Genomic DNA, 22933 nt, shown 5'->3' with positions numbered 1-22933 from the left:
TTTGAATGCCCCACACAATATGGTAATCCCAAATACTTCCCATACGGCGCCAATGACCCCACCCCAAGAATAGATGTCACCACTCGCTGAGTAACCAAGTCCGAATTTTTACTAAAGCAAACCGCCGATTTTTGAAAATTAACTTTGTGCCCCGATGCTTGCTCATATTTGTGGAGAATCTCTCTCAAAACAACTGCCTCACCTTCCTTAGCAGCCGCAAATAGAAGACTATCATCGGCAAAAAATAAATGTGACAAGCGTGGACTACCCCGGCAAATTGAAATTCCGGACAACCGGTTAGCTGCCATGGCATGGTCAAGAAGTGCCGACATTCCTTCCGCACAAATAGTAAACAAATAAGGCGAAAGCGGATCCCCTTGGCGGATACCCCTTGTTGGGTAAAACATGCTTGAAGGCTTTCCATTAACAAGCACGGAGAACGAAACAGTGGACACACAATTCATTATTAGTTGCACAAATCGTTGCGGAAATCCTAGCATGAGCATCATCTGATTAAGAAATGGCTATTCCACTCGGTCATAGGCTTTACTCATGTCAAGTTTTAACGCCATGCAACCATCCTTTCCGGCCCTCTTATTCTTAAGAAAATGGAACACTTCAAATGCCACCAACGCATTATCAGTAATGAGACGGCCCGGAATAAACGCACTCTGAGTGTCGGAAATGACAGAAGGCAGCACCTCTTTAAGACGATTGGCCAACATTTTTGCAATTATTTTATAAACAACATTACACAAGCTAATTGGCCGAAACTCTGACATGAGCTTGGGATTCTTAATTTTAGGAATCAATACAATGAAAGTATGATTAATATGTGAAATTTCATCAACCCCATTCAACACCCCAAGCATAGCAGAAGTCACACTAGGGCCCACCACAGGCCAAAATTTTTGAAAGAATAAAGCAGGCTTACTATCGGGCCCGGGAGCCTTTGTTGGGTGCATTTGGAACAGCGCATGGTGGAGCTCGACTTCAGAAAATGGTCTACTCAAATGAGATGCACTGTGATCGGGAACTCTCGCCTGAATCAACTGCAAAACTGGCCCCATGTTCAGTCCCTCGCCCGCCGAAAATAATTCCTGAAAATAATTCACAAAATTGTCCTCCACCACTCTTTGATCCTCCTGCCAAATGCCATTAGGATCAACAATGCCATCAATTTTCTTCTTTTTATGACGTTGGGTGGCCTTGGAGTGAAAGAACGAAGTATTGCGGTCCCCATCCTTAAGCCAATTAGCCCTAGCACGTTGACCCCAAAAAATAGATTCCCGTTCCAAAATCTCATCAATATCACTACGTAGCTTATCCATGTCTGCAACATCGTTCGGAGAATTGGAACTGTGCATAAGTAACTGTTGTAATTGCTCGGTTTTCTCCTTCAACTGTCGCTTGACACACCCAAAAACATTACGATCCCACCGACGCAGTGAAGAATTTACACTTGTAATATTAGAGACCAAATTTCGAACATCCGCAGTAGAAGAGGACAGCCAATTATCGGCAATTATTTGCTCACAACTTGCATGCCGTAGCCACATAGCTTCGAACCGATACATGCGATGGGCACTAGCAGTAGGTTGACGTTTATCCTTAGCCCCACTAATGTCAACACAGATCGGTAGGTGATCCGAGGATGTGCACGCTATAGGATAAACCTTTGCATGTGGAAACAAGAGTTGCCAAGCATCATTAGCAAACCCACGGTCCAATCGCTCCCGAACCAAATCGTTGCCACCGCGGTTATTGGACCAAGTGAAAATTGGCCCAACAAAACCTAGATCAGCCAGGTGTGCATCTGTGATCACATTCCGAAAATGTTCCATTTGGGATGGAGTACGCCCCATGACACCACACTTCTCGCGGCTAAACAAAATTTCATTGAAATCTCCCGCACAAAGCCAAGGCATTTGGAAACATGTTGCTAGTCTACGCAATAATGCCCAAGAATTTTTCCGTTGTGCCATTTCCGGGTGTCCGTAAAATCCCATAAATCCCCAAGGTTGTTCCCTTAAACCAACGTCTACAAATACATCAATATGACCAATCGAATAACTTTTCACACTAACCTGGATACCTGCTGGCCATAACAAAGAAAGTCTGCCCGCAAGTCCAACTCGGTTAACATAAAAACCACCACACAAGCCCAGTTTTTGCCGGATCCCATCCATACGCTTCGAATCGAGCTTGGTCTCCATGATAAAAACCAGCCCAGGAACTTCCATCTTCAGTAGATACTGAAGAGATCGAACTGACCGTGGGTTCCCAAGCCCGCGGCAGTTCCAACATACCACATTCATTGGGATCGGCGGGGCTGAAATTCAGCCTCCACCGTTGGAATAATTTGATGTGGGTTGATGGCATCACCCCCATGCACACACACCTTTGGAATAATTTTATGTGGGTTGCTGTCATCACCCCCATGCACACACAATCGTTTCCCATCCTTCACAGTCACGGTTTCCTTATTCAGGTTCCTATCCTTTACTGCTACCTCCTCAAGCACTCTCTTGGATCCCGTAACAGGGTTGTGAACCGTAATGGAGGCCATGTGCTGATGGGCCACCCTTTTCCATTTCTTTTTGGGCAACCTTGCTTCACTTCGTGGGCTATCCTCAACCTCCATCAGAAGAATAGGATCCAGGGAAGGCATCTGGGCCGTCAAAACTGACTCATTTACCGGGGGCGTAGTCCCATCTAAGCCCAAACTGGACTGCTGAGATTGAGGCCCCAGCCCTTCTTTTGCATTAGCCTCCCGCCCATTCAAAGATTCAAAATTAGTAGACGTGGGTGAATATATGGTACTGCCCGAGATTGTAGCCACATGTATGGCATTTCCTTTACCAACGCCATCAATCACGGAACTCAGAGATTCTCCACTGAGTAGTTTCTTAGCTTGAAACCGGTCGTCTCCCACAGCCACCGGAGCACAAGTTGGCGAAACACTCTGTGGTGCCCCCACCTCCGGAGTCACCTGTTCAGAATTCATCCGCATCGGTGTCCCCTGCCCACCAGGAGGCCTCCTCCCTACTCCTCGGTCAATCGAACCAGTGCGACGAGGCCCATTGCTTTTGAATGTATCCATCCTCAACCATGCCCCATATTGCAAAGCATCAACCCGAGTACCATCGGCAGAGGAGAGTTTAGCATCACACTCCCGGTCGCTGTGGTCGAGCCTTCCGCAAAAATAGCAATAGATCGGGAGGCGTTCATATTTGAAATCTACCCAGATAGGGTCGGCAGAGGACAAAGCCAATTTCATCCCCCGTCTGAGGGGCTTTCGAACATCAATGGCCACTCGAATTCGCATTGTTCGGCCCCATGCAATGCCTCCATCTTCATAATCCATATCGAGGAATTGGCCAACAGAATTGCCAACTATTTGCCCAACCTCTTTATTCATCAGAATTAGAGGAAGATTGCAAACATGCACCCAGAGTTGCACCCATGTCAATTGAATATCAGATGGTTGAACATTTGGATCCATCTCGCCCAACATGAGAAGGTGCTTATCAAATGTCCAAGGACCGTTCCGCAATACTCTCCGTTTATCCATAACATGACCAAACACGAACACAAACAGGTTTTCGCCAATGACGCGTACCTGCATTCCTTTAGTGGGTTGCCACACCGATAGCAGAGTACTCTTCATGGCTTCAACATTAAACGGCCTACGAGTGAGCAACTTGCCAACAAGGCACATATCCGATTTGCCCATCATCAAGCTTGTAGAGTCCCCTCCAATCCTCACAACTGCGTCTTCCTCCGAAGTTAGAGATAGCGTACGAGTAAGGTCGATAAGCGAATCAGCCATCGTTGCACGACCACCTCCGCCAACCTTCTAACACAAGAAAAACTTGCAAACTGCAAGAAAAACCTCCACTATAGAGAGAGGACCAAACCTCCACTAGAGAGAGGACCGTGTTATCTTTTATAGTTGATATTTATGAAATTTTATTATATATAATAATTTTTAATGAGGGAAATACAAATAATTTGATTCATGAGATGTGAATACAATTCAAGTTTATTATTTATAGAATAATCATATTCAAACTTCATTTAAAAGTTTTTCATACTCTTTTTTAGACTTTTAACCTCCCATAAGGTGAGACTTCTTGTTGACATGTTGACAATTTTAGCTCACTTATTATTATTATTATTATTATTATTATTATTATTATTATTATTATTATTATTATTTTCCTGGCGGTTTGGTGATGAAAGTAGGGACGAAACAATTGTCCTCACTTTGTTCGGGGGCAAGGAAGGATCTCATAGAATTTCTAGCTGTATTAACTTCACACTATTTTTTCATTTAAATATTAACTATAGTATAAAAATTAATTATACCATTATCAAGAACTAAATTGGGTCATTGTTTCATAATTGATATTCGAACAATTAAATTTTGTTTAACAATTGATGCCTAAAATCATGTTATATGAATTATTTAAAATAAATCAAATATTCATGTCAACACTCACTACAGGAAAACGTGTTTTTTGCGACGGCAAAACGCCGTCGCAAATGGTCCGTTAGCGCCTCGAATTCAAGTTTCTTAAGGAACTAGTTTGCCTAAAGTGAAATCCGGCTCTAACTCCCAAACCGGGAACCCGATTCGAGCCCCGTCTTCTCCCACAAGTCACTCGTGCCTAGGCGGTCGCGTGTGCCAAGTTTCGTGCTCAACCGATGCCTTTTGGTGATTTTGGGGCGTTAACGCCTCGAATTCAAGTTTCTTAAGGAACTAGTTTGCCTAAAGTGAAATCCGGCTCTAACTCCCAAACCGGGAACCCGATTCGAGCCCCGTCTTCTCCCACAAGTCACTCGTGCCTAGGCGGTCGCGTGTGCCAAGTTTCGTGCTCAACCGACGCCGTTTGGTGATTTTGGGGCGTTAACGCCTCGAATTCAAGTTTCTTAAGGAACTAGTTTGCCTAAAGTGAAATCCGGCTCTAACTCCCAAACCGGGAACCCGATTCGAGCCCCGTCTTCTCCCACAAGTCTCTCGTGCCTAGGCGGTCGCGTGTGCCAAGTTTCGTGCTCAACCGACGCCGTTTGGTGATTTTGGGGCGTTAACGCCTCGAATTCAAGTTTTTTAAGGAACTAGTTTGCCTAAAGTGAAATTCGGCTCTAACTCCCAAACCGGGAACCCGATTCGAGCCCCGTCTTCTCCCACAAGTCACTCGTGCCTAGGCGGTCGCGTGTGCCAAGTTTCGTGCTCAACCAACGCCATTTGGTGATTTTGGGGAGTTAACGCCTCGAATTCAAGTTTCTTAAGGAACTAGTTTGCCTAAAGTGAAATCCGGCTCTAACTCCTAAATGGGGAACCCGATTCGAGCCCCGTCTTCTCCCACAAGTCTCTCGTGCCTAGGCGGTCACGTGTGCCAAGTTTCGTGCTCAACCGACGCCGTTTGGTGATTTTGGGGCGTTAACGCCTCGAATTCAAGTTTCTTAAGGAACTAGTTTGCCTAAAGTGAAATCCGGCTCTAACTCCCAAACCGGGAACCCGATTCGAGCCCCGTCTTCTCCCACAAGTCTCTCGTGCCTAGGCGGTCGCGTGTGCCAAGTTTCGTGCTCAACCGACGCCTTTCGGTGATTTTGGGGCGTTAACGCCTCGAATTCAAGTTTCTTAAGGAACTAGTTTGCCTAAAGTGAAATCCGGCTCTAACTCCCAAACCGGGAACCCGATTCGAGCCCCGTCTTCTCCCACAAGTCTCTCGTGCCTAGGCGGTCGCGTGTGCCAAGTTTCGTGCTCAACCGACGCCGTTTGGTGATTTTGGGGCGTTAACGCCTCGAATTCAAGTTTCTTAAGGAACTAGTTTGCCTAAAGTGAAATCCGGCTCTAACTCCCAACCGGGAACCCGATTCGAGCCCCGTTTTCTCCCACAAGTCTCTCTTTAACTTAGAATGTCTAAATTATGCAAAGATACATTTTAGCTTAGAATGCAAAGATATATTTTATACCTGATCTTCTGGTGGTGGTGTATATAGATTCTCGTCTTCTGCAGATTCCCTAAATGCCCGGTGGCCACTCGATGCATCAGGAACCTATGATAGTCAATACATAATGTGGTAATCATATTCAAATTTTATACATAATCTTGTGTGAAAATTGAACTATCAAACAATTTAATTTATATCGAACCTGTCTATTGGGATCCACACTTGCCCCCTGTGACACTAAGGCCATCATCTCAGCTCTCATCTGCTGTAAATGTGTAGAGAACTCTGCTCGCAGCTCCTCCCCTCAACTCATCCCTTAGCTCTGCACGAACCTTCTGCGTGATCTGATCAATAGTCGATGGCTGGGGTGTTGATTGTGATGGCCCAGCACCATCTTTATACACCGCTCTTTGAGGCACAATTCTCCCGTATGTGCGACAATATCCATGTCCGTCATGACCTATCAACTCATGGAAAATGGCATTCCTAGCCTCCAAAGTCCGACCATCCTCAGGTAGCATAGAGAGTTGACGATTAAACTCATCCTGTATTGAATAAGACATATAAGTATATGCCAAATTAAGATGGTTGACACACAAAAAATAAACTTTAAATACAATCAAAGGTGTTTGGAAATTACCAAGGTCTGAATAACCTCTGGGTCATCTACTCTACGTGTCATAAGCCAAACATTCATCTTATCAGTAGACTCCCCCTTACTGGTCATCTGCATTTTTTTAGAAATATGAAAATTAGAATGTAAATAATTTGTAAATATACAATGTTTATTTATATACAAAAATATAACAATAAAATGTAAACCTCATGCCGTATTTGAGAGAAAGTAGTACGCCCTGTGGTATGAGCTATGCCGTGAGCTCGCCGATTTTTAGCGTTCCTACTTGCGATTTTCTATAACAGGTTCGACAAATGTGAGTATGTAAATATGATTGTATGTTTACATATCATAAATATAACTTATTTGTATACCTCAGCATCGGAAGTACGCCAATACTCCACAAGTTCTTCCCACTGGTATGGCACAATGTGCATAGGAACATCATCCTTCAGATTAGGATCAGAACTTCTAGGCTTGAAATACTTAGCCTTAAGCTTGTTCTTGTGATCCTTCCATATGCTGTTGCAGTTTTTCATGCAGATTGGCTTGTACTCCTCTGGACATATATTCAAATTGTCCTATAAAACACAATTTCAAAGTTTAAATAATAATAACACAATTTTGGAATTCGAATTTGTGGACAAAAATATACTTTTACCTTCACATCCTTCCAGATAGCATCAATAATATCATCAGGCACATTGTTCCAGTCAAGAAAAGTTAGAGGAACAATGTTACCATTCCGCACAATAATGCCAAGTTGAGTAGTTAACTTAGCCACGTTATCCCCTATTGGACAGTAATTTCCATCAAATTGTATGTCTAGCTTTTTACCAGTACCCCACTCTTTAATGCCCTTGGCACATCCTCTACCACGCCTAGTCGAGGTTGATGAAGAACTAACATGACCTGTGAGATACAATAACAATAAACAATATGCAATGGTAATAAACAAATGCAAATTTAATAATGTGAATACAAATCATATCACATAAACCTGAGGTGGGCTGTGAAGAAGTCGAAGGGTCTGCAAAATACAATGAGAAAAAATAAGTTATATATAATGAGCATAAATAAATGTATGTTTAAATAATTTTCATACAAATCAAAGCAAATTTATATACCTGCGGATGGCTCATAAGCTGATGATGATAGCTGCAGTGGTGGCACTGATGGTGGACGCACCGATGGTAGGCGTGGAGGCTGAGTACATGGTAGCTGCTGTGGTGTCACTAAAGGCCCCTCCGATAGTGGCCGATGTGATGCCTCCTCTGATGGTGTTGCTACTGATGTCCTGTTATGTAGCACATCAGACATCATGCGCCGGGGATGATCAGGCTTCCTCTTCCTTCCCATAATAATCTGCAAGCAATATAACATTAATTGACATTAGAAACATAGACAATGGTTTGTTGTCAACTATAATATGACATTAATTGAACTAATACAATTACAAAGACAAAGTAAATTAAGAAATTGATGATTAACTACAACCTTGGCCTTAATTGAATTACTAATGTTTCCACCACTATCAGCCTATTTGAACATCAACTGTTTCCCCTTCTGCGGCTTCCCTCACCCAACCAACTTCTTCATCACGAAGCATTATATTTTCTTCCAATTGTTGGTTCATGTATGGCTCGATTTGTGGATCAGTCGAACTCATATCAAATAAACCTCTTTGAGACATCTTCACCACGACTTGCCAGTCTGGTTGTAACGGGTCTGCAACATACCAAACTTGCTCTGCTTGGGACGCCAAGATGAAAGGTTCATTGGTAATTCGATCATCTCGGTACAACAAATGATTGAAGTTCACCAACGTGAAATTGAAGACATCTTCTTTCTTTCCGTGAATGTTGTCAATCCAATCACACTTAAACAACACATGTTTCTTCTCATTGGAATATCGAATCTCAACAATATCTGTCAATTGTCCATAATAGTACACAGACCCCACACGAGGATTCTTGTCTTTTCGACTAGCATAACTTATGGTATCTGCCTTCAAAGCTACACCACAATTTTGTGTGGCTCGACGATCATCCATGGCCTTTACTCGATACCGAAACCCATTCAGTATATACCCGTTGAACCTCCTTGCCAAGTTATGAGGACCATTTGCCAATAGAATAATCTCTTCAGAAAATATGACATCAGTAGTCCTTCGCAAAGTTTGGACCTATTTTATACGAAAATGTAAAATTTAAATTGTAGTTCGACTTAAGTAACTAGAATCTATAGAGTTAAATACATACATGTTCCTTGAACCAAATGTGAAAAGTTTCAAAATGTTCACGCCGAAGCTGATGATCGTCAACACGAGGCATTTTGAGCTTAAGTACTTGAAGGTGTTCGCTGTGTAGATTGAAATTTTAGCAATACAAAAAATTTTGTAGAAAATTCAATAAAACATAATAAAATATTGAGTGAGTGACTTAACCTACTTTATGAATGGTTGAACCGCGCTTGTATTGAATAAGATGTACCGATGAGCTTGTACCCAAGAAGTATTATCAAGATAAAAGCTTGTGTTTTCACCAATAGCATGACCCAAATTATCAGCACCACTATAGTTCCTCACGGGTCGACTAGATTTGGTTTCCACATCATTGAGATATTGTGCACAAAAATTCAGGCATTCTTCCATAAGATATCCTTTAGCAATTGATCCTTCAGGATGAGCTCTATTACGCACGTATTGCTTCAAAGTAAGAAGATACCTCTCAATTGGATACATCCATCGAACTGAATCGCTCCACCCAATAAGGCTTCATCAGCTAGATGTATAGGCAAGTGCTCCATTATATCAAAAAAACTCGGAGGAAATATTTTCTCTAGATGACAAAGTGTTATAGCGATACGATCTTGAATATATTGCAAATCCGTCGCACGATTCACTTTTGAACACAATTGTCTAAAGAAATTGCTCAATTCAATCAAGGGTTCAATTACATTCTTCGGTAACGATCTTCGAATAGCCAATGGAATAAGTTGTTGCATCAGAATATGACTATCGTGGCTCTTAAGACCCCCAATACTTCTATCATGTGAGCGCACACGACGTGATATATTGGATGAATAGCTGTCGGGAACTCTTACTTCCTTAAACACTTTCAAGAACAAATCTTTCTCATCCTTGGTCATCGTGAATTGTGCTGCTGGTAAATAGGCTTTATTCGACCCTCTTAACTGCAAATGTAGGGGTTTTCTAATATTCATATCTTGTAAATCACGCCGAGCATTAACGCCATCCTTTGATTTTCCTGCAACCCCTAATATTGTCCACAACACATTGTCACAAACATTCTTCTCTATATGCATCACATCGAGGTTGTGTCTTATTAGATTGTGCTCCCAATATGGCAATTCATAAAAGATACTCTTTTTCTTCCAACTGTGGGTGCGATGTCCAGCTTTCTCCTTCTCTACCTGTCTCCTATGCCTCTCCTTAAGGTCATCCCTCTTGTATTGGGTTAAAATACCCTCAGATTCTAATTGTAGCAACATCTCAGTTCCAGACAACAATTTGGGTTTGAGTCGGACTTCCCGAGTACCATCAAATGATACTTTATCCTTCCAGAATTTATGGCCAGTAGGTAAAAATCTGCGATGACCCAAGTATGATTATTTCCTACTATGCTTCAACCAACACGATGTAGTTTCCTTATTGCAACAAGGACATGCATATTCGCCTTTAGTGCTCCATCCTGACAAGTTTGCGTATGCAGGAAAATCACTAATTGTCCACAGTAAAGCTGCATGCATTTGAAACATTTGATTTGTTGATGCATCAAATGTTGACACACCCTCATTCCATAGTTCTTTCAACTCCTCAATCAACGGTTGCATGTACACATCAATCTTGTCACCAGGTCCTTTTGGGCCGTCAATAAGCACGGCTAAAATTAGAAATGGTTGCTTCATGCACATCCATGGCGGCAAGTTGTATGGAACGAGCACAACAGGCCAAGTGCTATGAACTATGTTCATCGTTCTGAATGGGTTAAAACCATCAGATGCTAAGCCAAGCCTTACACTTCGGCAATCATTACTAAACTCAATATTCCGACGGTCAAAATCTTTCCATGCAAGGGAGTCAGCAGGATGCCTAAAGACACCATCATCAGTTCGTTCCTCTGCATGCCATCTCATTAACTTGGCCGTCTTGGATGACATAAACAACCTCTGCAACCTTGGCTTTAAAGGAAAATACCTCATCTGTTTTGCAGCTATTCGTTTGCCACCTTTGTTAAGACCATTTGAACCACCATCACCATTTGATTTCCATCTACAACTGTTGCATATGATACATTTATCAAGATTGGCATCCTCGTTTCGAAACAACATACAACTGTTGGGACATGCATCCCACGTCTCATACGTGAAGCCCAAATCTGTTGTGACCTTTTGAGCTTTATAATATGAGTCTGGGAGTTTCACACCCAACGGGAACGCCTCATTCAATAACTCAAGCAGCATGTCAACAGACTTGTCTGTCCACTGATTAAGCACCTTCAAATGTAAAAGTCGAACAATGAATGACAAAGATGTGAACTTCTGACAACCCGGATACAATTCACTTTGTGCATCTTGAAGAAGTTTGAAATACTTTGCAGTCTCTGCATTTGGACCGAGCTGGGGTTCAAATGCATGAGGATCAGGCCCCTGTGGTTCATCACCCTCAACACTTGTATCGGCATGTGGATTTCCCATAGCCCCTTGTATCATTCCAATCATATCATCCCCAATGTCTGAATTAGCTAATGTTTCATTCTCTCGATTACCATGCAGAGATACGTAAGATTCCCCATGATTAATCCAATGTTTGTATTTTTTAAAAAAACCATTCAAAATCAGATGCTCCCGTACACCCTCTCGTACAAAATAGTATCGATTCTCACACTTCCTACATGGACAACTGATCATCGAACCTTCAACCCTATTGGTGTAGGCAAACACAAGGAATTCATCAATCCCATTAATGTATTCGCTCGACATCCTATTTGGAAAATCGATCCAACTCTTATCCATCATCTGTGCACATCCACAAAAATATCTCATCAAAGTAACTCTAAATATAATACCAACGTATTCATGTACCATGATACCTATCCATCCAATTTCTCTGAAATAGGTAGGTAGTCTTATCCTAGTTAGTTATTTACCGATTTAATAGGAGAACATAAAAAATGATATAATTTCATACTTTCTGAGTCATAACTTAAAAAATAAATAAATCATAACCAAACACCACATGAGACACAAGTTGCACCTTAGGATTTCTATTCCATAGAAAGATTTTGTCAATTATCAAAAAGTTGAAATTGCAATATTCAAAGGAAACAACCAGGTAGTTCAAAACCAATATAGACGGATCACAAAATGAAATAGGAGTACCATTTACATTCGAAAATGCAAGCAGTGTTATTATAGAATACAACAAATAAAAAGAATAGACTCTTCATAGCCCATTTTTGCAATTTACAATTCCGATTACACTTTGGCCTTTCAGCATGAAAATGCACACCCTTCTTCATATAGAAAAGTCAAATATATGAAAATAAACATATAGGGAGAAAATATTACAACTACAGAACTACTTTCCATGTTACCTTCCTAATTTTCATAAATGAAATCAAGTAGAGTCACTTCCTCCTGACCAAACTATTCTTGGACTAATTTGGTTGCATTTCGTGTTCAATTTTTTTTCCTAATTTTTTTTTACATATATAAAAATAGGTTGTGAATTTTTAAAAGTTTATTATTTGTCAAAATAATAAATGTTATTATTATTTATAATATTTCCATAAATGTCAAAATAATAAACTTACTAATTTGGTTATACTAATTTTTAATTTGGTTATAAGAAACTTAATAATTTGTTATAATAAACTTAATAATAAACTTACTAATAAACTTGGTTATAATAAACTTAATAATAAACTTAATAAGTTTAATTTGGTTATAAACAACCTAAGTTTAATTTGGTTATAATAAACTTAATAATAAACTTACTAATTTTTTTTTTTACATATATAAAAATAGGTTGTGAATTTTTAAAAGTTTATTATTTGTCAAAATAATAAATGTTATTATTATTTATAATATTTCCATAAATGTCAAAATAATAAACTTACTAATTTGGTTGCATTTCGTGTTCAATAATATTTCCATAAATGTTATTATTATTTATTTAAATATACAGATTTTATAATATCAATGTAATTAGAATTATAATGTATATATATATCAATATGTATATATATATATATATATATATAAAGATGCTACAAATTTATATATATATATATATATACAGATTTAATAATGTATATATACAGATTTAATAATGTATACATATTAATTTACATATTTATATATATATATATATATATATCAATATATATATATATATAAAGATGATACAGATTTAATAATGTATATATACAGATTTAATAATGTATATATATATAAAGATGAGACAGATTTATATATATACATATTGATACAGATTTATATATACAGATTTAATAATGTATATATACAGATTTAATAATGTATATATATATATAAAGATGAGACAGATTTATATATATACATATTGATACAGATTTATATATATACAGATTTCATAATGTAAATATTATCAATATATATATATAGATGATACATGTATATATCTATACACAGAGAGAGAGAGAGAGAGCGCCGTTCGTCCTCGCCGCAGCACCGCCGCACCACCGCACCACCGTTCGTCCTCGCCGCAGCACCGCCGCACCACCGCACCACCGTTCGCCGTTCGGCTTCGCAAGGATTTGGGGGAAAGAACTTGGTTTCACAGATTTAGGGATTTGGATATAGGTTTCTCTTTTGATCGAGCGGCAAGATGAAGAGCGGGGAAAAAAAAATTCACTTTTTGCGACGGTAGGTTTTACACCGTCGCAAATATGAAGTAATTTATGCATAAAACGACGCCGTTTAACTTACACTTATTTGCGACGGACAATTGCCGTCGTAATATGTAAAATATTCGCGACAGCAACCGTACGCCGTCTCCAAAAAATTGCTTTTGGCGACGGTAAAAATAACCGTCGCTAATACTGATGCATTTACTTCCTACCGCGCATTTCTTATTACCGACGGGGACAATGCCATCGCTAAAGCCCTCATTTGCGACGGTTGAGGCTGCCGTCGCAAAAAACCATTTTTTGCGACGGGAAAATTGCCGTCGCTAATGCTTCCGTGTTTTTTACCCCCTTTTCTTGTAGTGACTCTATGCTTAAATAATGGTATGGACTATACGTTCATACTTTCTATGAGACACTTCTTATATTGGTATCTAACACTATTATTATATGTGTATATATATATATATATTGTTAGATAATTATTATAAAATGAATAAAATATCTTTTTGACACTATATTCTTACATGTATTGTTATTTTATCTTCTATAATAGATTAAAAATATAAAATATGATACTTTTTGCCAAGTTTGCGTATTCTAAAATTTCAAGTTTAATGGATTCAGCCTCTAAATATGCATCCACACTACTCGAGTCTATGTAACACAGATCCAAATGGAAAAATAATATAAAATAAAACTTTTGGATAGATTACACTATGCTCCCGTTATTTTTGGTCATTTCCTATTTCAGACCTTGAGTTATGTTTTTATTATTATTTTTTTCACTTTGATTCTTCATGTTTGTTAGGTTTTATTTTTGGCAATCCCGTTTGACAAAACTCCTTTCAGTTGTATTTTTTTTCGCACTTTTATTTCAGTGAGGCTATGAGTGTTTAGATGCGAATCCAACCCGAATTGTGCTTTTCAGAGAAGTTTGTGATGCTAATACTTTCAAGATTGCCACTTCGCTGATTATGACGGGGATCGAGCTGCCCAGTCAGCTCGCGGGGGTCGAGGGGGCAGCGCCCCTTAGTGGGTCCGGGGTAGCGCCACGGCGGTGTCGAGGGGCAGCGCCCCCAAAGCAAAATGCAAAAATGCATTCAAAATTGTCTGTCCGCTCGAGCGGACATACCCGCGCTCGAGCGGAGAATTCCTGGTTCCAGCAATTTTGGTTGCCTGTAAAAGTACTGAGATGTGTAATTTTGCGCTCGAGCGGTTTCTCTGGCGCTCGAGCGGACCTCTGTTATATCACGCGCAGATTTTACTGAAGACGCTCGAGCGGGATGTTGGGTGCTTGAGTGGACCGCGCGAACACAGTTTTCCGGATTTCAATAAGGATTGGGTTTTCTACCAAATCTAGGATTACTTTTTGATTTTTTATAAGTAGTTGGTTTTCTCCCAAAACTAGACTACTCCTCAAGTCCTCCAGATCTTATTTTTTGGATTCTAAGGTGTATATCCGGGGAAATTTTGTTAGTTTTTCTTTGATGTTTTATTGAGTATTCAACTCATGGTTTAAAGAGAGTTCATCAAAGGTTGTGTTTTGTTCTACAAAAGAGAGAGTTGTTCTTCGGTGGATTCTGAAGAATTCGAGCCTGAAGCTTTGGTGGATTCCGGGGTGGCTCATCGTAAAGACAATTTCGAGGTGAAGACGGGTTGGAAGAGGCACATAGAGGTTGGTTCAATTAGGCGTGGATTCGCTAGGTAATTGAGAGTATACCTGTGTAATTCTTTTAAATCTTCTTAGTGGATTGTTTTGTGGCTGTTGCCCGTGGTTTTTTGATCACAGTTGGAGGTGTCCAATTGTGGTTTTTTCCACGTAAAATCGTTGTGTCTCTTTGTTTTGATTGTTTGATTGGGATTGTTATATTCTACTTAAAATTGATACATAATCACAAATCAAAATCTAGGGGATTTCCAAATTTTTCAATTGGTATCAGAGTGGGTGGTTCTATTTTTTAAAAAAAAAAATAAAATTCTTTTAGAACGAGATCTTGTTTGATTTGTGATAATGGATTCAATTCGTGAGGGAAATTCTATGGTTCGACCACCCCTACTTGACGGATCCAATTATTCTTTTTGGAAAGCTCGGATGAGATCGTTTTTAAAATCTATTGATGAAAAGGTTTGGCAATCCGTCATGAATGGGTGGACTAAACCAACAATTACTGTTGATGGAGTAACTTTCCCCAAACCAATTGATAAGTGGGACACAACTGATTACCAAAATAGTAGCTGGAATAGTAAAGCTATCAATTCTCTCTTTTGCGCTGTCACACCTGAAGAGTTTAGTCGTATTTGCAATTGTGAAGTCGCAAAAGAGGCTTGGGATATCTTACAAACTATTTATGAGGGCACTCCTTCTATTAAACGCTCAAAATTTCAAAGGCTCACATCTAGTTTCGAAAACCTTTCAATGAAAGATAGTGAGACCTTTGATGAATTTTATGCGAAGTTGAGTGACATTGTAAATTCCAACTTCAATTTAGGTGAAAAAATTTCAGAATCCAAAGTTGTAGAAAAAATTTTGAGATCCTTGCCCGATCGGTTCCAACCAAAAGTTACAGCTATTGAGGAGGTTCAAGATGTTGACAACCTCAAGCTAGATCAGTTGGTTGGAAATCTCCAAACTTATGAGGCACATATGAATTTCAAAAAGAAACAAAAAGATATTGCTTTTAGTAGTGCTCATAAAGTTAGAGAGGATTCTGATGAGGATTGTGATATAGATTCCAAGATTACGGCTGCTTTTGTTAAACAATTTAAAAAATCTTTTTTGAAAAAGAATCCTAATCTTTTGGAATCTACTCATTCTCATAAATCTAAAGGCAAAGATAAACTCAAAATTAATTCTATAGCCAAGAAGGAAAAAGGAAAGATACAAGGGAACTATGAAAGACTCCAATGCTATGAATGCCACAGATTTGGCCACTTTGCTTCAGAATGCCCTACTCGTTTGAGGAAGAAAAAAGCCCTCGCCATCACTTGGGATGATGAATCTGAATCTGATGAAGATGAAAGTGACAATGAAGATCAAGGCGAAGAGGGTCATAAACAATTTTTTGCTTTCATGGCGGCTTCCGAAGTTGAAGGACAAACAGATTCTCCGAAGATGTCAGTTGAGAATATCACTGATGATGAATCCTCGGAGAGTGATCATGAAGAGCTTGAGCAAGCTTATGAAAAGTTGTATAAGGAGTCTCTTAACTTATTCAAATTGAATGACAAACTTACAAAAAAACTCAAAGCATGTGAACGTGAGAATGTCAAACTTAAGGAGGAGATTTCCGAGGCCAGGATTAATGCCATCAAGGTAGCTGATGATCGACAAGTTCTTTGTGCAAAACTGTTGACTTATGAGACAGAGAGGAATAAGCTACTGCAAACCCATGCCATGTATGAAGAAAATATTGAATCTCTCGAGATGTCACAAGTTGCTTTGGAAGAACTAATGATCAAGAAAGAGGAAGAGCTCAAGTGTGCTATGGCTACCATTGGTCTTTGGAACAAAGGATCAAAGACTTTGGAGGATATCATTGGGTCTCAACAAATGAGTTGTGGCAAGAGTGGCATTGGATTTGGTGGTAAGAAAGAGGAAAAACAGATTGCTTCAACATCTCATGATACAAGAACTCAAGGAAAGGGAGAACAAAAAATTCAACAAAAGGATGGACTTCTCAAACTTCTTAGAGTTGGTAAGGTAAAAGAAAAGAAGGTACACCCTGTTTTTATTTGTCATCATTGTGGTATGCATGGTCATATTCGCCCTTATTGTTATAAGTTGCATGGGAGAGTGTATTTGCCTAGACCTAGGAATAGGAAGTTGGAAACCATGTCGAGACGGGTTCCTATTGCAGGGGAAAAGAACCACAACGTCAAGACACCACCCAAGAACTGCAATTCTCACAACCTTGTTCGTACTAAAGCATTTTGGGTGAGAAAACTTGACTTGTGTTAATTTTTTTTATTTGGTTTAGTTTTTGGAATTCTGTGTTTTTTTTTTGTGAGAAAAAAAAAATGTGTGCATGTTCGGTTTTTGTCTTGCTTTGGTTAAAAAAAATGAAAAAAAAAATACCAAAAAGATTTTCTTAATATGGTTTTGCCAGCTTGAAATTTTTTGAGTGGTCCTTGGTGCATATTGGAATTGATGAGAATATCTTTTACATGTTAATATGTGTGTACTTTCTGTGGTCATTACTCATTTTGGAGTATGTGTTTTTGATTAGTATGTCTCATTCTGTACACACTCTTGGATTAGCAAATTTTAGAGTCTTCTGCCTTAGTGATTATTTTTTTTTTGGACTTCTGGCATTGTATCTTTTGCTTTTCTAGAGGAATTGACCTATACTAGCATATCTTGGGTGATGTTGAGTTTCTTAACCACCTACCATCCTTTTGCATCTCCATGGCTTTCCCCTTAATTCCTTGCAGTCTAGCCATGAGGAAAAGGCTACCTCAGAGTCACCAACCAGGCCATCCTTATTATATCCATGCTTCTCTGGTTCGGTTTCCATACTCTTGAGCGTGTCAGCCACCAATGATTGTGCAAAAGAAAAAGAAAAAAAAAACAAATGAAAAAGAAAAAGAAAGAGAAGAAGACAAAATATGCAAAAGAAATAAAAAATGTGCAAAAGAAAGAAAAAAAAAAGATTCATTGATTGAGGGGGAGCTTCCGCCTTTACTCACCAAATACCCCTTGATTCCTAGTGGTTTGACTTTCCTTTGTCATGCTTAAGATTATCTTGTCGGAGGTCCAGCTTTCATATCACTACTAGGATTGAATCTAGTGTTTGTCGAACTCTAAGAGTCACACACACACTTTTATCATGGAATCTATGCTTTTCACACAATGTATCACTTTCTTTCATGAGGAATTTTCTACAGACTGTGCACATTGTGTTTACTAGTAATTGTGCTTCTTGGATAATCTTATGTGTTTTAAGGTACTAATCTGAAATTCTTTGCTTGCTCCACCATATTATTTTTTGTCATTTTCTTCTTGTTCACTATTTTCAGTGTTTGTGGTTGTTTTTAGTGAGAGGGAGTTTGGTTCATATTGATTTGGGTTGGTAAGGGAGTTTGGTTTATCATTGCAAGAGTTTGTTAGTATGAACACATGAAAACTTTGATATGTTTTGTAAGAGAGATTGACTATATGTTTTGCATGTTGCTATGCACTATTTGCCCTTCTTGTATGTTCATGGTATTTACATCGTCATATCATTGCTTGTGTGGTTTATGATCTTGCTTTTATTGTTTGAGAGTTGTTTTTCATGAGTCTTAGTTTTCATCTATTCATGTTTTCCATCTCATGTTTCAAGATAATCGTGTCATATGTCTATTGTTTTTTTTATATACTCTTGTGGGACTAATAGTTGTTTTGGAGATTGTGGCACTAATAACTGTTTTGCAGATCATGACCTTGAGAAAGAAGTTGGCTTTTGTTGGCTGTAATGGGTTGGGGTGTTTAGGATTTTATTTGTTAGGTGTGTTTTGTCACGACATTGCCAAAAGGGGAGATTATTAGGTTTTATTTTTGGCAATCTCGTTTGACAAAACTCTTTTCAGTTGTATTTTTTTTCGCACTTTTATTTCAGTGAGGTTATGAGTGTTTAGATGCGAATCCAACCCGAATTGTGCTTTTCAGAGAAGTTTGTGATGCTAATGCTTTCAAGATTGCCACTTCGCTGATTATGACGGGGATCGAGCTGCCCGGTCAGCTCGCGGAGGGGTCCGGGGTAGCGCCGCTGAAGCAAAATGCAAAAATGCATTCAAAATTGTCTGTTCGCTCGAGCGGACATACCCGCGCTCGAGCGGAGAATTCCTAGTTCCAGCAGTTTTGGTCGCCTGTAAAAGTACTGATGTGTAATTTTGCGCTCCAGCGGGTTCTCTGGTGCTCGAGCGGACCTCTGTTATATCACGTGCAGATTTTACTAAAGACGCTCGAGCGGGATGTTGGGCGCTTGAGCGGACCGCGCGAACACAGTTTTCCGGATTTCAATAAGGATTGGGTTTTCTACCAAATCTAGGATTACTTTTTGGTTTTTTATAAGTAGTTGGTTTTCTCCCAAAACTAGACTACTCCTCAAGTCCTCCAGATCTTATTTTTTGGATTCTAAGGTGTATATCCGGGGAAATATTGTTAGTTTTTCTTTGATGTTTTATTAAGTATTCAACTCATGGTTTAAAGAGAGTACATCAAAGGTTGTGTTTTGTTCTACAAAAGAGAGAGTTGTTCTTCGGTGGATTCTGAAGAATTCGAGCCTGAAGCTTTGGTGGATTCCGGGGTGGCTCATCGTAAAGACAATTCCGAGGTGAAGACGGGTTGGAAGAGGCACATAGAGGTTGGTTCAATTAGGCGTGGATTCGCTAGGTAATTGAGAGTATACCTGTGTAATTCTTTTAAATCTTCTTAGTGGATTGTTTTGTGGTTGTTGCCCGTGGTTTTTTGATCATAGTTGGAGGTGTCCAATTGTGATTTTTTCCACGTAAAATCGTTGTGTCTCTTTGTCTTGATTGTTTGATTGGGATTGTTATATTCTGCTTAAAATTGATACATAATCACAAATCAAAATCTAGGGGATTTCTAGATTTTTCAATGTTTAAAGTCTTTCTCAATTACTCATTAAACTAACTTTTGTTCAAAACTAAATAGAAAATATCGCAGTAACTACCACATGATATAAGAAATATATTATTATATTGAGATTTGAGTTTGTGTCAAATGTATAAGTTATATATAATAAAATATTTTTATGTCACGTGACTGTCAATATATTATTTTTTACCTAATTTTAGACATAAGTTAGTTTTGAAAGTATATTAGAACAAAAACACAAAACATAAAGGGTCAAAGTAGAGAAAAAACATACTAGGTGTGTGGGTGAAAATCTGACCACACTGCCCGTCTAGTGATCAGCTGGAGAGCACAAGCAGAATAGATGGCTTAAGCAACCTGAAACAGAAAGAAAAAGCTCCGACGGTGGTTCTTCCACCCGGGGGCACTCCGACGATCAAGTCAGTATATCTCTCAAAGATAATCAAGCACTAAACTGAATACTCAAAGTATAAATTACATACCTTAGACCCACGGGGGTGCCTTTCTTTTATAATATACTCAATCCAAGTCCCACTAGAAGTATGACTTCTATGAACTCTAATTCACTGTTTACTCTGGACTCTTTTAAGTGATAAAGATAAACTCCTTGAGAGTTTTATCCTTATCTTGGTTCAGTTCCCTTTGTGCCTTAGGACTCTTGCCCCTTATCTCGGATTCCGATATCTTCGGAGATGACCTCGACTTCTCCGTGATTACCTCGGCTTAACTACCAAGGCACGTGGCACCTCGGCTGACACGTCGGCGTCACCATGCCACGTGTTGGTATTCAGAAAATATATCCCCACAGCTGCCCCCTAGGTTCTATTACCTCGGCATTCTGAGGTGATGGAACCTATTCCGAAATTTTGTCACTTCTTTTCTGAGTAATGGCTCAAAAACTATTTAGCCAAGATTATCTACTTTCAGCCGACGTGTTCTCTTCGGAGAACAAGGCTTCGGTCGTACTCTCCCATGCGTATGAGCTGTTATGCATATCTAACCATTCCCTTTTATGTGTTCTGTTTTCATTGGAGCGTGTTTGAGACGCGCCTAGAAGCTGTCTGTTCGTTCGTCTTGCGCCGTCTGACGCGTGCGTTACCCTAGGTGTAATGATTACCCTAATTTTGCCTCCGTTTCAAATTTTTGACAAAACTCTTTTTTGCCTCTATCTTTTTTTCACTTTTTCATTCCGTCTTCTTGCTCTTTCTCTCTCTGAAAGCTCATTCTTCTTCGAATCTACCATCGCCTCAATCTCTCTTCTGGATTTGCTTTTAATCCCTCATTCTTGCAAAGCCTTCTTTGCTGTTGCAACCGGTTTCTGGGTTCGGCGAGCATTGCTTTGGCTTCATTTGTCCTGGTAAGACCCTTTCCTTTAATTCTTCCATTCTTTTTATGTGCTTTTGTCTGTCTGTCGCCATTACTGATCTTGTTCGAGGTCTTGGATTTATTTGTATCTTGAATTTGTGGCTACACCTTTAACTTCTATGCTTTTTCATCATTCTTTTTGCCGCTGTCCTTGATTTTTTCTTCTGTATCTCTATTGTTTCTGAGAACTATACCTTTATTCTTGAATCTGAAACTTCGTCTTTGTTTTCTCTTTTTTGTGTCTGCCCCAGATCTGTACCCTCGATCTTTATCTTCATACTTCATAGATTTGGGATTTGTCTGTAGAACCCTCAATTCTTAGGGAAACCCGAAAAACGCCCATCTTCTGAAACATATTCCTCTTAGTTTAAGCCGACATAATGGGTATGTGGAGGCATAGGGTAAATACCCCAACAAAACTTGAATACTTTAGGCAAGAATTTTCTATCCCAGCCGACGTTCATCTTAAGCTGGCTGGGGATAATGATACCATCGTGCCCACAGACCATACAATGCCTTTTCCAATAGTTGCTTTTACCGAATGTGGACTTCGGCTTCCACTTGATCCCCTTTTTCGTCAAGTTCTCCATTTCTATAAGCTGAACCCTATGCAACTTACTATCAATTCCTATAGGGTAATTAACGGTATTATAGCCTTGGCTAGGCAAGAAAACCTTAGAATCACCCTAGCCGACCTTCAATACTGTTATACCATGTGCCCTCTTGATCTGAAGGATAGGGGTTTTGTCTATTACCTTAAGCCGAGATCCACTCAGTACAAAATTATAGCCGACCTCCCAGACTCCAACAAGGGGGCTGGAGATGATTTTCTCATTGCTTCTGGAAATTGGGAATTTGGCCCAGATGAAGATGTCCACCTCTACCCTCTTCCTCGAACAATCACAGAGGGCAAGAGTAAGAGCCCTGAGTCAACACTTAGTTGTTTTTATTTAAGACTTTAATACTTTTTGTTTCTGACGTCTGTTTCTTTGCAGATCTTCATCAGCCACCGAAAAATTTTCGTCAATCCTTCTTCCCAGGAACAGATCTGAAAACACTTCTTGGCCTTCCAATCCATAAACGAAAAGCCCCAGTATTACTAAACTTCATTCCTACATACAAATCCACCTTACCCGACGTCCCAAGAAAAAGGAAGAAGAGTCTCTCTCCACCTACAGCCACAACCTTAACTGCTTCTACATCCCGAACAGATCAAGAGTCCACATCTGACCCAGCCGATCTTCCATCAACTTCGGCCCCCTACTTAATACCAGTTTCTGAACGTAAACGTCGAAGAAAGCTTGTAAAGACTGCCGAAATGGTTCGTCCAAGGCCTGTTGTCCAAGACCTTCTTGCCGACCTTCCAACTGACGCCGAAGCCGCACCAACGCAATCAATGCTCCCACCCAAACCAAAGAGGGTAAAAAAGGCTCAGCCTAAGGCCAAGGCTACAGATGCCGAAGCTGAGGATGCTCTGCC

At 39.5% G+C, this 22933-nt stretch overlaps 3 protein-coding genes across 3 annotated transcripts; all 3 read right to left on the bottom strand.

Moving 5' to 3' along the window:
- Positions 1-524: 524 nt before the first annotated feature.
- On the bottom strand, positions 525-2318 carry LOC145802730 (uncharacterized). The gene has a single exon (XM_082895495.1). The coding sequence runs from the start codon at positions 2316-2318 to the stop codon at positions 525-527; it is 1794 nt and encodes a 597-aa protein (XP_082751621.1).
- A 4621-nt stretch (positions 2319-6939) lies between these two features.
- Positions 6940-8207, bottom strand: LOC145802729 (uncharacterized). The gene is made up of 5 exons (XM_082895494.1): positions 8075-8207; positions 7705-7942; positions 7578-7607; positions 7239-7489; positions 6940-7158 (listed from the first exon to the last, which is right to left on the bottom strand). The coding sequence occupies exons 2-5, from the start codon at positions 7934-7936 to the stop codon at positions 6940-6942; spliced, it is 732 nt and encodes a 243-aa protein (XP_082751620.1). The 5' UTR covers positions 7937-7942; positions 8075-8207.
- Positions 8094-8963, bottom strand: LOC145802728 (uncharacterized). The gene is made up of 3 exons (XM_082895493.1): positions 8839-8963; positions 8160-8762; positions 8094-8108 (listed from the first exon to the last, which is right to left on the bottom strand). Exons 1-3 carry the CDS (start codon positions 8908-8910, stop codon positions 8094-8096), a joined length of 690 nt encoding a protein of 229 aa, XP_082751619.1. The 5' UTR covers positions 8911-8963.
- Positions 8964-22933: the final 13970 nt, after the last annotated feature.

This window comes from Camellia sinensis, chromosome 11 (genome assembly GCF_055761805.1).
Source record: "Camellia sinensis isolate YWXY chromosome 11, ASM5576180v1, whole genome shotgun sequence".
NCBI classification, from domain to species: Eukaryota; Viridiplantae; Streptophyta; class Magnoliopsida; order Ericales; family Theaceae; genus Camellia; species Camellia sinensis.
This window is presented reverse-complemented; position numbering and strand designations above follow the sequence as displayed.

Excerpts from the sequence above, each read along its gene's own strand:
- LOC145802730 (XM_082895495.1), bottom strand. The coding sequence starts at position 2,318 with ATGAATGTGGTATGTTGGAACTGCCGCGGGCTTGGGAACCCACGGTCA.
- LOC145802729 (XM_082895494.1), bottom strand. The coding sequence starts at position 7,936 with ATGGGAAGGAAGAGGAAGCCTGATCATCCCCGGCGCATGATGTCTGAT. Across the intron at positions 7,608-7,704 it reads AGCTTATGAGCCATCCGCAG|ACCCTTCGACTTCTTCACAG; the intron begins GTATATAAATTT and ends TGTATTTTGCAG. Across the intron at positions 7,159-7,238 it reads CTATCTGGAAGGATGTGAAG|GACAATTTGAATATATGTCC; the intron begins GTAAAAGTATAT and ends TGTGTTTTATAG.
- LOC145802728 (XM_082895493.1), bottom strand. The coding sequence starts at position 8,910 with ATGCCTCGTGTTGACGATCATCAGCTTCGGCGTGAACATTTTGAAACT. Across the intron at positions 8,763-8,838 it reads ACATTTGGTTCAAGGAACAT|GTCCAAACTTTGCGAAGGAC; the intron begins GTATGTATTTAA and ends CGTATAAAATAG.